Source organism: Gobio gobio (genome assembly GCF_949357685.1).
Source record: "Gobio gobio genome assembly, chromosome: 17".
In the NCBI taxonomy this organism is placed as follows: domain Eukaryota; kingdom Metazoa; phylum Chordata; class Actinopteri; order Cypriniformes; family Gobionidae; genus Gobio; species Gobio gobio.
The window spans coordinates 5,746,498-5,759,940 of NC_137110.1; the positions used below are offsets into that span (position 1 = coordinate 5,746,498).

Genomic DNA, 13,443 nt, shown 5'->3' on the forward strand with positions numbered 1-13,443 from the left:
CCTCTATTCGTCTCTTGAACAGCACAAACTGGACCATATGATTTCAAAAGTCTAGCTAGCAAGACATCTGTTGCCATGATATATCACTTTTCATTAAATCACAGTGTGCAGACATAGAGTAGATGAGCAGTATTACTGATGTAATGTTGAGCTAATGTGTAACGATACCAACTGGAGAAATATTGCTGAAAATTCAGCTTTGCATCACAGAATAAATTACATTTTAAATTCTATCAGAAAAGCAGTTATTAAAATAATAGAATAATAGAGTAGTTAAAATAATACAAAGCAGTTATTTTACATTGTAAAATTATTTCACAATATTACTGTTTTTACTGTATTTTTGATCAAATAAATGCAGCCTCGGTGAGCATTTAAAAATCTTACACTCTAAAAAATGCTGTGTTAAAAATAACCCAAGTTGGGTTGAAAATGGACTAACCCAGCAATTGGGTTGTTTTAACCCAGCGGTTGGGTTAAATGTTTGCTTAAAACAACCCAATTGCTGGGTTAGTCCATTTTCAACCCAACTTGGGTTATTTTTAACACAGCATTTTTTAGAGTGTACCAACCCCAAACGATTGAACGGTGTAAACTCAAAAGTAAAGTTTGTTGGGACAAACTTTGATGTTACCTTGACAAATCAGTATGAAAGTTTTAGTTTTTAACACATTATCATCGTTAATTAGCATGTCTCTAGCATGTTGTTTAAATTAGCATGTTGCTAGCATGTTTTAATACATTGCTAACACGAATTAGCATGCCGGGATGCTGCTAGCATGTTTTAGCATTACTAGCATTTAGCACTTTGTTAGCATGAATTGGCATTTTGGTCAGTACATTGCTAACATGAATTAGCATGTTGCTAACATGTTTTAACCATAGAAAGAAAAAGAAATGGAAACAGCGACCCCATAGACTTCCACGGAGGAAAGTGAAGTCAGGTAGAAGCACTCACTTCCTGATGGCTGATGTACTGCGCAGCCTCAGACTGAGCTGGACGATGTAGATGTGACGTGATCAACCTGTCCGACAGTGGCAAGTCTTCTAGTAGTTGTGCAAAGTGAAATCTGAATCACCGAATCTTGCAGAGACAGAGAGCGTGAGCAGGAGCAACTTTTGGTAAGTATTCTGATTAATTATTTTGTAATTTTGCATAGTATTTATTTACTTTAAAATTGAATGCCAGTACGCCATTTTAAGTTAAAGGGTTAGTTCACCCAAAAATGAAAATTCTGTCATTAATTACTTACCCTCATGTCGTTTGACACCCGTAAGACCTCCGTTCATCTTCGGAACACAAATTAAGATATTTTAGTTGAAATCTGATGGCTCTGAAAGGCCACCATTGGCTCAATGGCACGGTTCACTCTCAAGACCCATAAAAGGTACTAAAAACGTCGTTACAAAGTCCATCTCACTACAGTGGTTCTAAAATAACTTTATGAATCGGCGAGAATAGTTTTTGTGCGCAAAAAAACCCTAAATAACGACTTATATAGTGATGACGATTTCAAAACACGGCCTCATGAAGCTTCGAAGCGTTATGAATCAGCGAGTCGAATCAGCAGTTTGGATCGCCAAATTTCAGCAGTTTGGCGGTTTGACACACGATCCGAATCATGATTCGACTCACTGATTCATAACGCTTCAAAGCTTCATGAGGCCGTGTTTTGAAATCGTCATCACTATATAAGTCGTTATTTAGGGTTTTTTTGCGCACAAAAACTATTCTCGCCGATTCATAAAGTTATTGTAGAACCACTGTAGTGAGATGGACTTTGTAACAACGTCTTTAGTACCTTTTAAGGGTCTTGAGAGTGAACCGTGCATTGAGCCAATGGAGGCCTTTCAGAGCCATCAGATTTCAACTAAAATATCTTCATTTGTGTTCCGAAGATCAACGGAGGTCTTACGGGTGTCCAACGACATGAGGGTGAGTAATTAATGACAGAATTTTCATTTTTGGGTGAACTAACCCTTTAATGCATCCTGTCTATATGGGTATATATGGTCATTTCTGTACTGCGCGACGGAGAGTCGCGTGGTTATGACGCAGTCATTAGCCTATTTTTACAAAAACGGCTTCTACAGGGCGATAGTGTAATATACAAGGTAATGGAGCCTTTTATACATTGTCGTGTTTCTTTAGAAATAAACAATGGACAAATGGAGTCTCTAAACGCCTCTGATGTAAAGTTATTCGCTGTCAAAGTGACACCAAAATGAATGGGAGTCAATGGGATGCTAACAGCAGGTGATGGCTGCCCCTATGAAAGGTACGCTTTCAGAGTGTAGGATTACCCCTCTTGGTTTTAACCATAGACCGTAAAAAAATATGGACGACGCGACTTCATTGACTCCCGCTGACCAGAGTTGAAGCTTTCGGAGGCCGCAGACGGCGCTGACATCTTAGGACCGAGTCTGCGCAGTAGAGAACAGGAAGTAGAGGCGCGATATCAAAAGCCCGCCCACACTCTCACAGATGCAGAGCAATTCATTATGTTGTTGTGAAATAAACAGTTATGGAAATGTAAAATTAAAGCTAAAGCTCCAATCTCCTCCCAAAAATCCAGAAAAAACTCTGTTAGTGCCTCAGTGACAACTTCACTCAGAGAAGCCGTCAATCTCAGCTGTCAATCATGACATTATTTGATATAGAAATCTTTGTAATTAACAAAATAATATATGTCTTGTCTTTCCTTTATGTATATGTCTTTACTGTCACATTTGATCAATTTAATGCATCTCTGCCAAATAAAAATATGAATTTGTTTAAAAGAAATCTCTGACTTTTGCATTTTTTTTGCTGCGTCATATTAATTAAAAGACTACATTAAATACTTAAATTGATGTAATATAATATCTTCATATGCACGAATCAACCGTGCACTTCAATTATCATATTTTCAGTACATTGTGGTTTATAGTTATATACAACATTTTGTTTAAAGACACAATATGTAAGATTTTTGGATTAAAATATCCAAAAAACACTAGAACAATGTTGTATATTGTGTTGACTTGTGTACTTGCATTATCCCAAATGTTTCCAAGAATGTTTAAATCCAGAGAAATAAGCAATTTTAACCGGGACACGGACCGTGCGTCGCCTATCAATGACATCAAACCCAAGTTACCCTCGATTTCCGGTTTATTTTGTAGAAACCATGGAATCACCAAAGACGCTTTAATATCTGATGTGTTTTATTAGACAGGCGAGCAACTGTTTGGATCATTGATGGACAGAAACTAATGATTGTTCTCCAGCTCAACACAGTTAGTCTTATTGTTTAAATCTGGTGTTGTTGATTTACCGCGAGTACATGTTTTACCGCCTAATATGATCTCGCTCACTGCAGTGTGAACAAGTGTCTCATAGTAGCGCCGAGTGAACGCACAGAGTAGCATTATAACAAAAATAAGCGACCTCTAGCGCGTGAAAATTACATATTGTGTCTTTAATACAGTAGGCTATACAAGTTACAACTACTAGTCACATAAATTATGTCAAAGCAGTGAATCTTTATGTGTATAAGTGGTCTTTAAATAAAAGTTAAAAGGTCTCTTTTGAGTGCCGTAAATGAGTGTAACACTAAAGCAGGCCTGCTCTCAGTCTGAAGTAAGCTTCTGTGCAATGTGTTTTCAATGACTGTAAGTCAAACCAGATGCTGATGTTATCGTTATTCTTAGCTTGAGAATGTCCAGTAAAGCCATAAAGAATGAATGTGAATATTTTATATTAAAATGATAACTTGAAGGGATCTAATGCACTGCATTGTGATCAAGTATTGATTATTTTTAGCTTTTTGTGTTTACTCTCTCATTGCTATTTATAAATGAACATTGCAGCCTGCAAACATCATATAGGCCTATAATAAATAAAATATTAGCCTATTATTTAATTAATTAATTAAAAACTATATAGCCTACTATTGTAGTGCTGAAAGCACTGTACCATACATTGATGGTACTACACTGTAAAGAATAAATAATTAATAAAAGATGTAATACACCGTGATCTTTTCACAGACAAAACGCCCATTACCAGTCAACAAACATGTCCGAACAAACTATTGGCTGAAATGCATGTAATTAATATAACGGATGATATATTATATTAGATATGTGTCGGATAAGTGTCATAGTAGGCTAATCATTAAAAAAAATATCAAAATCTATTTTCTAAAAGTGTTCTATAGCTTTTACCATAAACGGAACGAAAGTTCACCAGTTGTTGTTTCCTTTCCAGTCGGGAATATTTCTCGTCGGACCGCTTCTGCATGACCAACAAATTGAGAAATAAACATAGTAGATTTTACATTTATAGTTATTTCAAAACGCAGGTTACTTTAAAATTCAAACGGAATTTTACGGTCACATCTGCGGCGTCCATACGCCATGAATTCGGAGTTTAAGTCGCTCTTTATTTTCACACACACCGCTGTTTGTTTTGGTTTCATTTCTGCTGAATAACACTCTCTTTAAAGATGGCTGGACTGGAGCTGCTCTTCAGCTGCGTATCAAACTCTATAACCTGTTCTCAAGATGCTCTCATCTGTTTTGTACACTGGGAAATAGTGAAAGGTGGCTATAAATGTCTTGGCATTGGAGATGAGGTAACTTAAGTGAATGATGACTGATGATAATCAAAGCAGTTATGCGTCCTTACAGAAATGACATGCAAAAAGACACTTATGTCACACTTTTAAAATGTCTGATTGTCATTGCATTAGATACAATTTCAAGCCAATCGGCATTTGCAGCAAATGCTTTATTATTATTTGCACCCCTGGACCACAAATCTAGTCATAAGGGTCCATTTTGTGAAATTGAGATGTATTCATCTTATGAATAAATACGCTTTCCATTGATGTGTGGTTCGTTATGATAGGACAATATGATACAACTATTTGAAAATCTGGAATCTGAGGGTGCAAAAAAATCTAAACATTGAGAAAATCGCCTTTAAAGTTTTTCAAATGAAGTCCTTAGCAATGTATATTACTGCTAATAATACATTTTGGATATATTTACGGAAATATGAAAATGTACAAAATATCTTCATAGAACATGATATTTACTTAATATCATAATGATTTTTGGCATAAACTAGAAATTTATCATTTTGACCCATACAATGTATTGTTTGCTATTGCCACAAATATACCCGTGCGACTTATGACTGGTTTTGTGCTCTAGGGTCACATTTTGTTTTGGTGGCGCAAGTTATCACAGACATTTGCCTGATTATAAATGATTGATTTTCACGCAGCCTAAAGATGGAGAGAAGTCGTCAGAACTGCTTCCACCCGGCTGGAATGAAAGCAATGAGCTGTATGCACTCAGATACAGATCAAATGATGACCGGTCAAACCTACTGCTCAAAGCCTTCACAGTGGATTCAACCCTCATCTTCAATTTAATGGTAATTTCGTTCAAATACATGCAATGCATGTCGTCACAGATGGCAGAATAGTGTGGTTTTCAGCATGTTTTTTTAATCTTTTGCAGGACTCCACGACAGAAAAAGTGACCGATCTCACAATTAACGTCAGTGAGTATGTTGATGAGGCCAATATGCAGACGTTTGAAAGGTTTGTGACTTTATTTGGTACAATTTTTAAGTGTCCATCTGTCATTACTCATATATGCTTTTTAACCTTTCAGACCCATGTTAAAGGCACAATATGTAAGATTTTTAGATGAAAATATCCAAAAACCACTAGAACTGTTACCTGTTCACCTGTGTACTTGCATACGGTGGCCCAGTAGTTCATAACACAACGAAATTTAAAACTGCTGTCCGTAACTTTTTTTGTTCAAGATTTACAAAAATTATAAAATGAGAATGTACAACATGAATCAATTTTCCAAACCGTGTTTTTGTTTTACCCTGAATCATTATGGTACACTTATAATAAGTGTTTATATTGGGACTATTTCAGGCCAGACTGTGAAATATTGGGATTGGCAGACGTTCCCTTAGGCATCATGCGACGTGATAGCGGGTCAAAGCATTCTCGAGTATAAATATGCTGCTATAATGCATGTAGGTGATTTTAAATTAACATGTCGATATACAATGGTTACACACACTTAAACTGATAGTATTGATAAGACTTTGTGAGACTGCTGAATCTATAGAACAGTGGCAAGGAAAACAAACTTTACCGTGCTCCGAGTGCCCCCTAGTGGTTGGGAGCATTTCTGTTGTGTTGTGGCTTGATTTTGTTGTGTTGTGAATTTATGTTTGCTTTTTAAATTTCGTTGTGTTGTGCACTACTGGGCCACCGTACTTACATTATCCCAAACGTACCCCACATACTCAGCGGAAAGAGCGGAAGCGGTGACTGCAACATAAGCATAATAAAAGCTCAGCTCCAGTGTTTCACGCAGGTCTCTCTCATTATTCTCAGCGCGTCCTACTTCACACCACCGGAATGCTAATAAAACTTTAATACATTCGCTCATTCATGAACATGATTCCTGCCCAAGTCCAAGTTCCTTTCCATCGGTTGTGGAGGTGAAGAGTCAAGACTACAACTCCCATGATTCCACGCTCATTCACAGCGTCATTAAGCTACGCCTTTGTTTTGAATAAGCGACCTCTAGCGGCGAAACTTAATAATAATAGTGTAATATGGCACAAATTTTAAGATCTTTGTTATAGGATGCATTTTAGCAGCTCAGCACAGACGAATGAAGAAATAATGTGCACAAAAATGCAGCCTTATTTAGATCCTTATATAAAATTTCCAAACTTGTGAACAGTTTTTTTTATTGTTTTTTTTAAAGAAGTTGATAGTTTTTATTTGCCAAGCATGGCCTAATTTGATGAAAAAAACATTAAAACATTTATAATTGTATAAATTAAAACTGGTAAATGCAGTAAATTATGCTCATCTGAGAATCCTCAGTTGTGAAAATCTCTTTTTACAAAAATTCTTTGGTTTTTTCGTAGTTTTCTCTGGAAAAAAGCTCAATGCCAACATATCTGTGATAGTGGCAATATCAAATATGTGCTTTAGCTATAATAAATCATTAGGTATAACAAAAACATAAATAGGTAAATCAATGAAAGGTTATGCATTTTCTAACGGATTAATTTTGCTTTCAGCGTGTTTAAGAACACAGACGAGTTGACCGCAAAGCTCAAGTCCTCACTGCTGCCCACTAAAAAAGAGGAGCGTCCAGGAAAGACAGAGAAGAAGACAGACAGCGAAAGAGCCGGAAACCTAAGGGACCCGCACCGTGATCCGCTTCTGATCCCAACCAGAGGCCCTTCAAACAGACAGCCTCCGAACTGGTGAACGTTCATTCTCTCGTTCTTGTTTTCATGCATTATACATTGGCTTTCAAGGGTATCAACTCTTTAGAGGAAATTCTAGAGGTCATTTTCAGATGCAGTCTGTGGAGATTTGTATAGCACAGATATCCTAACAGCACTCTGTTGCTATGGTTACCGCCTCAGGTGATCCTAACTTCTGTTCGTAATCTGTTTGGTGAAAATATGCACAGTGAATGATTTCTCTTTTGTGGTCTGAATTGTTTAAAAACACAGCTCAACTATGAAATAAGGACCTTATTTAGAGGGTCAGTGCCCTGTGTTTGTGTATTCATGGTTCGTATCAGGGTTGTTATTATAACTAAAACTAAAACCATATGAAAACATTTTTGTTGAACTAAAACAAATGTTAACTGAAATTAAAACCTGCCAATGCAACATTTCCCATTTTCTTTTAGTATGACTTGGTGTGCTAAAAAAACTAAAATTTAAAAAACGATATAGATGCACGCACAACAAAATGACTAAAAATGTAACAGAAAAGGAATAATTTAATTAAATTAAAATGAAAAATATAAACAAAATCTAATTTGAAATATTAATAAAAACTATAGTATCTCAATGATAATAAAATAAGATTAATTATAATGAAATAGTCTTTTCATTTCATAAGATTGTTTACTTATTTCATGAACGAAAAAAAGAAATGTAAAGAATACAATATTATTTATTTATTTTAATAAAAAAACATTTAATTATATTTCAGGATAAACATACATTAGATAATAAACATAATCTAGCTAACATTTATAATTTATTTACGGCTGAAACGTTGCAAGTTTTTATCACAATGCACTTTAAATAACTAAAATGAATAATTAAATTAAATAAAAATGGAAAATATAAACATAAAATCTAATTTGAAATATGAAAAAAACTATATTAGTATCTCAATGATAATACAGTACCATTGATCTGTATATAAATGTTATAATGAAATGATCTTCTAATTTCATAAGATTATTTACTAGCAGAATGAATTTTTTTTTTGTTATATAAGACATACAATTTATAGAATGCAATAATATTTATTTAATTGTTAAATGTTGAAATTTTTAAATCCCATTATTAAAAATAATTCTGCATTCTATTCCGAGAACACCAGCATGATAAATGTTTATTCTTAGCCATATTTATTAATTATAATTTTTATATTTTTATAAGAATTGTTTTATTCTTATTTATGGAATATAGCAGTTTTTATTATAAATAATCTAACGTGCACATCATTATTTTGTATAAAATTCATGATCTTAAATCAGAATAATTCCCCTCCCTCTTGCTTTGACATCTCTTCTCTGATGACGAGGGCGGGGCAACCTTTCACTCACATGAGATCCACCAATAGCAAACCACAACCACCCAATCAATTATTGATGGACAAAATCAAGTCCCATTCTACATTTTTTCTTCTTTTCACAATAAGGAAGAAAACACAATCGCAATTTCCGTTTCATGCCAACTTTACCTTGGATAGAAACTATATTAATAGAGTTTGCCTGCTTGTTTGTCAAGTTAAAGTTCATCTGTAAATAAATGTTTTTGTGTGTGAAGGACGTAGCACTGGGACTTTGAGAGCGAGGTGTGTGTGTGTGTGTTGTGTTGGTGTCATGTCCTCTATCCTGTTTAATATTTACCAGCGCAAGTCCTCGGAGAGCTCTCACTGCTGGGCTGTGTCTATTTTTGAAGCACTGAGTGTTGTGGGTTTTGTGTGTCTGGCATTGCAGACTGTGGACTGAGAGACTGGGGGTGCGTCTCAATCGGCTGCCTAGTTCAGCAGTCAGGGCACTGATCATGGAGTCGGCCATTTTAAGGGATGTCTCGATTGCAAAATCCTACCAGCTCACTAAAACTTTCCCTCCCTAAAAAGTCCTACAATGCACCGTAAAAACCAGGGAGCTTCAATGCTCGTTATGTTCTGAAGCCTGAACATAAATCACGTGAGCCAACTCAACACATAATGACACGCGGTAGATGTTTTTTAAAATACAAAATCCATTATTTAATTATATTTCGGCATAAACATACATTAGGTAATGAACATAATCTAGCTAACATTTATAATTGATTTACGGCTGAAACGTTGCACGTATATGACAAGCAAAGACTTTATCATAATGTACTTTGTAATTTCAAGTAATGTCAGAAAGATATCAGTTCTGCTGTTGTTCATAAATACCAGTAGTGATGTTGTACAATGAGGGCGTTGGCGTACAATGAGGGCGTTGTCACGTCGCTGGAAATAGAGTCATTGTCCCAATGTGTAGTGAGCCAGCGTCCTTACTCTCCTATTCAGTGCCCGAATTTGATGCCCAACGCCAGCTTCACTTCCATCAAACACAGCCAGTTTGGGAGATGTAGTGAAGTCTGTTTGGTTGAAACCCACGAAAACATTTATATATATATATAGAAGGAGCTGTGGGAGATGCAACCTGACCTTGATTTCCTGTTTTCTGCCGTCTCTATCAATAAAAAGTGGCAAAAATAAGAGAGAATAGATTGAAGCGAGAAAGAGAAGAGGTTGGAGTCTGTGCAGTGGAGTCCTTAAGGTCATGGCAGAAACCCAGAGGTGGATTTCGCCATTTGTCTTCCACTTCCCCCCCTCCTGAGTTCACGGTGACCCCTATCAGATTCGTTATGATGTCAGCGATTTATCGACTTGCTGTTGCCGTGGGCGTGATGTAATTCAGTCAAACGTGCTCTGGGTTAAAGTCAAAGAGTCTGTAGCCTTTCAAAACATTGAGCTGAGTCACAGCCACACCACAGATTCAGACATTCACAGATTATACCAAATTCTACCTTCTGAAAAATGATTAATCAAACAACCGGTTGTTGTTGTTGTTAATAACAGTTGGGCTTTTTGCATTATTTTTTTATTTTAAGGCTTGGAATTCAGAATGTACAAATACAAATGTAGTAACAGTGGCTATATATATACATATATACGCCTCTCTGTCTGGCAATCCAATGGATGAGTCTGGGTTTGGCGATTGCCAGGAGAATGGGACTTGCCTAACTGCATTGGGCTAAGTGTAAAGTTTGGTGGAGGGGGGATTATGGTGTGGGTTTTTTCCCCCCAGGGGGTAGGCTTGGCCCCTTAAGCCCAAAGTTTACGGTCCGCGTACAATAGTTCATGCACAAAAAAGGCAGCCCAATTTTTGAGACCACGTGGATGGTCCGCGTACAACAGCGCATGCGCCAGAAAGTCAGATGAGTCGCAACACTTGTACTGCGCATGTATCGAACTCGGCCATCCGCGCTCATCCACGCTTGAGTATACTTTGAAAGCTGTGCGGACACAACTGCGCACGAGATGCGTTCGGACGTGGAAATAGAAGTATACCCGGGGCTTTAGTTCCAGTGAAAGGAACTCTTAATGCTTCACCAAGACATTTTGGACAATTTCATGCTCCCAACTTTGTGGGAACAGTTTAGGGACGGCCCCTGTTCCAACATGACTGACCAGTGCACAAAGCGTCGCTCCATAGAGACATGGATGAGCGAGTTTGGTGTGGAGGAACTTGACTGGCCTGCACAGAGTCCTGACCTCAACCCGATAGAACACCTTTGGGATGAATTAGAGCGACAAGCCTTCTCGTCCAACATCAGTGCCTGACCTCACAAATGCGCTTCTAGAAGAATGGTCAAAAATCCCCATAAACACACTCTAAACCTTGTGGAAAGCCTTCCCAGAAGAGCTGAAGCTGTTAGAGCTGCAAAGGGTGGGCCAACTCCATATTAAACCCTACGGATTAAGAATGGCATGTCATTAAAATGTAAAGGCAGGCGTCCCAAAACTTTTGGCAATATAGTGTGTGTGTGTATATATAAAAAAGGTTCTAAAATGTTTTTCGTTTTGTGTTGTTCTTTCAGGCCTGACCCGATGGCTCCATTTGCCGCAGGTGGTGCCGATCTGGATCCCTTCGGGTGAGAAATCCCATCACTTATTTGCCAAAACAGTCATCAGTAAATGTATCACAGATGTTGACCTGTAGATTACAGATGCAGAATCTTTCTTAGGGGGTTTTCACACTGGGCACATTTGCCTCGTTGCCACCTTTGTTCCAGTCGCCCCGTCCCCAAGAGTTTGTCTGTTTTCACACACATTCGATTATATCAAACCCCGGTACATCTTACATCACCACAAACATGCACGACACATGATAGAAGACAGAACTCAGGCCAATATATTGTGATTTTAAATTATTATTTTTTTTATCCATTTGGACCCTTAATACACAGCAGTGAATGCGTCTACTGTATGTGTGTGACATGAACGTGGCTTTCTGCTGCTTGCAAACGGACGCATTTGAAGAGACAGCGGATTGCGAGTGCACAGTTACACTGCGTCATCATTGGCTAAAATGCATATGCCACTTTACTTCCTGAACATGTGCTCACCTGAGTCTATTCCCCATATTAAACTACTAATATAATCCACTTGAAGGAACACTGAGTGCACTAGAAGGGCTGTGGCTTTTGCATAGTTAGTCATTATTTGAAGCTTAGCAAACTATCAGCTCTAGTAGTAATGAAACAATTTATCTTGAGCTCATGGAAACTATGTATAAACCTTAATTAAACACCTGTATGATATTACGCTGTACCCACATTGGACAGTGGTTTGGAAAATGGATGGATGATTGATAACGCTGCGGGCGCCATCTTCTGGTCAAATGTGGGAATTCATTCAGTTTGCGACTCTCACAGTGCATTATGGGTATTCTCTAGCCGTTTAGCGTATATCGGTTGTGCACTCGTTATTGTGGTGCATTATGGGATTGAATGAGTGCACTCCATAACGTCCACTATGGTTTCAGACACCACTACAAAAGGCTGTCCCTTCAAATAGTGCCCTATTTAATGGTATAGGGGGCGACATGTCCACATGACAGCTTTCACATTACCAGTTTTTCATGCAAACCGTGCCGTTTCGAACTAAACTGTGCCAGTGTGAATTCTGTGAAAGCACTCTGAGATGTGCACCAAGTCGTTTTTGACCACCCTTACGTAGAATAAAACAGTTGGAGAAAGTAGCACAGAACATTTAAGAATTCAAATGAATGAGTGCACCTTCAGGGAAGGACCTTACCCGCTGAATTATTAATAGGTCTTGTCTTCTCTTGGTTCTTTCTCCAGGGGAAGGGCAGGAGGAATGATCGTCGATCCATTACGTGCCGGGTTTCCTCGCTCAGGGTTTGACCCCTCCTCTGGTATTCCTGGAGTCCTCCCTCCAGGCGCTGTGCCCCCTGGTGCCCGCTTTGACCCCTTCGGTCCGGTTGGGCGACACAGACCCGGGTAAGAGCTCTAATGGGATCTTTATTGCTGCCAATGATCTGAGCTCAGCTGTAAAACTGCACTTACCTCATTTTACATCATATCCTCACCTCTAATGTCTTCTGTTTGGCTTTATCTTTCAGGCCAGACCCTGATCACATGCCCCCACCAGGCTATGATGACATGTTCATGTAGAATAAGGAGGACGCACTTATGCAACATCCCATAACTCTCACTGCTCTGCAGTCCTATGCACTTTGTGTTTGAATAAACTGTTGTGGCGAAACAGAATTACTTAAAAAAAAAAGCACAACTCGTTTTCATTTTGACATTGACAAACAAACACAGATAATTCCATTTTTTTGTCCTGTTCTTTGTGCTACTGACTTATTCTGCATTGATAAATTAAACTGCTTTTATTCTGTCCCATTTCTCTGTGATAGATCTCTTTCTGATATTAAAGGCTATATATAGCACATTTCATACACAATGGTAATTCAAAGTGACCTACCAGCATCAGTTGTGTTGCTTCAACTCCATTCATAAATCCCATCCCGTGGCCTCATGGGATAGTAAAGTGTCCATATGCACACTTCAGAATCTCGCAGGAAGTAGAAAGTCATCCATGGACTTTTTTGAAAGCTACATGCTACTCTTTTTGCATACTTTTTCGCATGCACGTAGGGAAGTATTCATTCGAGTTGGAGTACTGCAGATGTTCGTTCACCATTGTAAATATAGCCAAAAAAGCTAAAAAATATCACTTTAAGAAAAGAACAAATAAACTTTTAAACGTGTCATCTGAAAAGTTAGGCTTA

General features: G+C 37.8%; 1 protein-coding gene across 1 annotated transcript; it reads left to right on the forward strand.

Annotated features, from left to right (window-relative positions):
- Positions 1-4,242: 4,242 nt before the first annotated feature.
- Positions 4,243-13,054, forward strand: psmf1 (proteasome inhibitor subunit 1). The gene is made up of 7 exons (XM_079841886.1): positions 4,243-4,619; positions 5,276-5,428; positions 5,515-5,597; positions 7,121-7,309; positions 11,222-11,275; positions 12,488-12,646; positions 12,769-13,054. Exons 1-7 carry the CDS (start codon positions 4,491-4,493, stop codon positions 12,818-12,820), a joined length of 819 nt encoding a protein of 272 aa, XP_079698012.1. The 5' UTR covers positions 4,243-4,490; the 3' UTR covers positions 12,821-13,054.
- Positions 13,055-13,443: the final 389 nt, after the last annotated feature.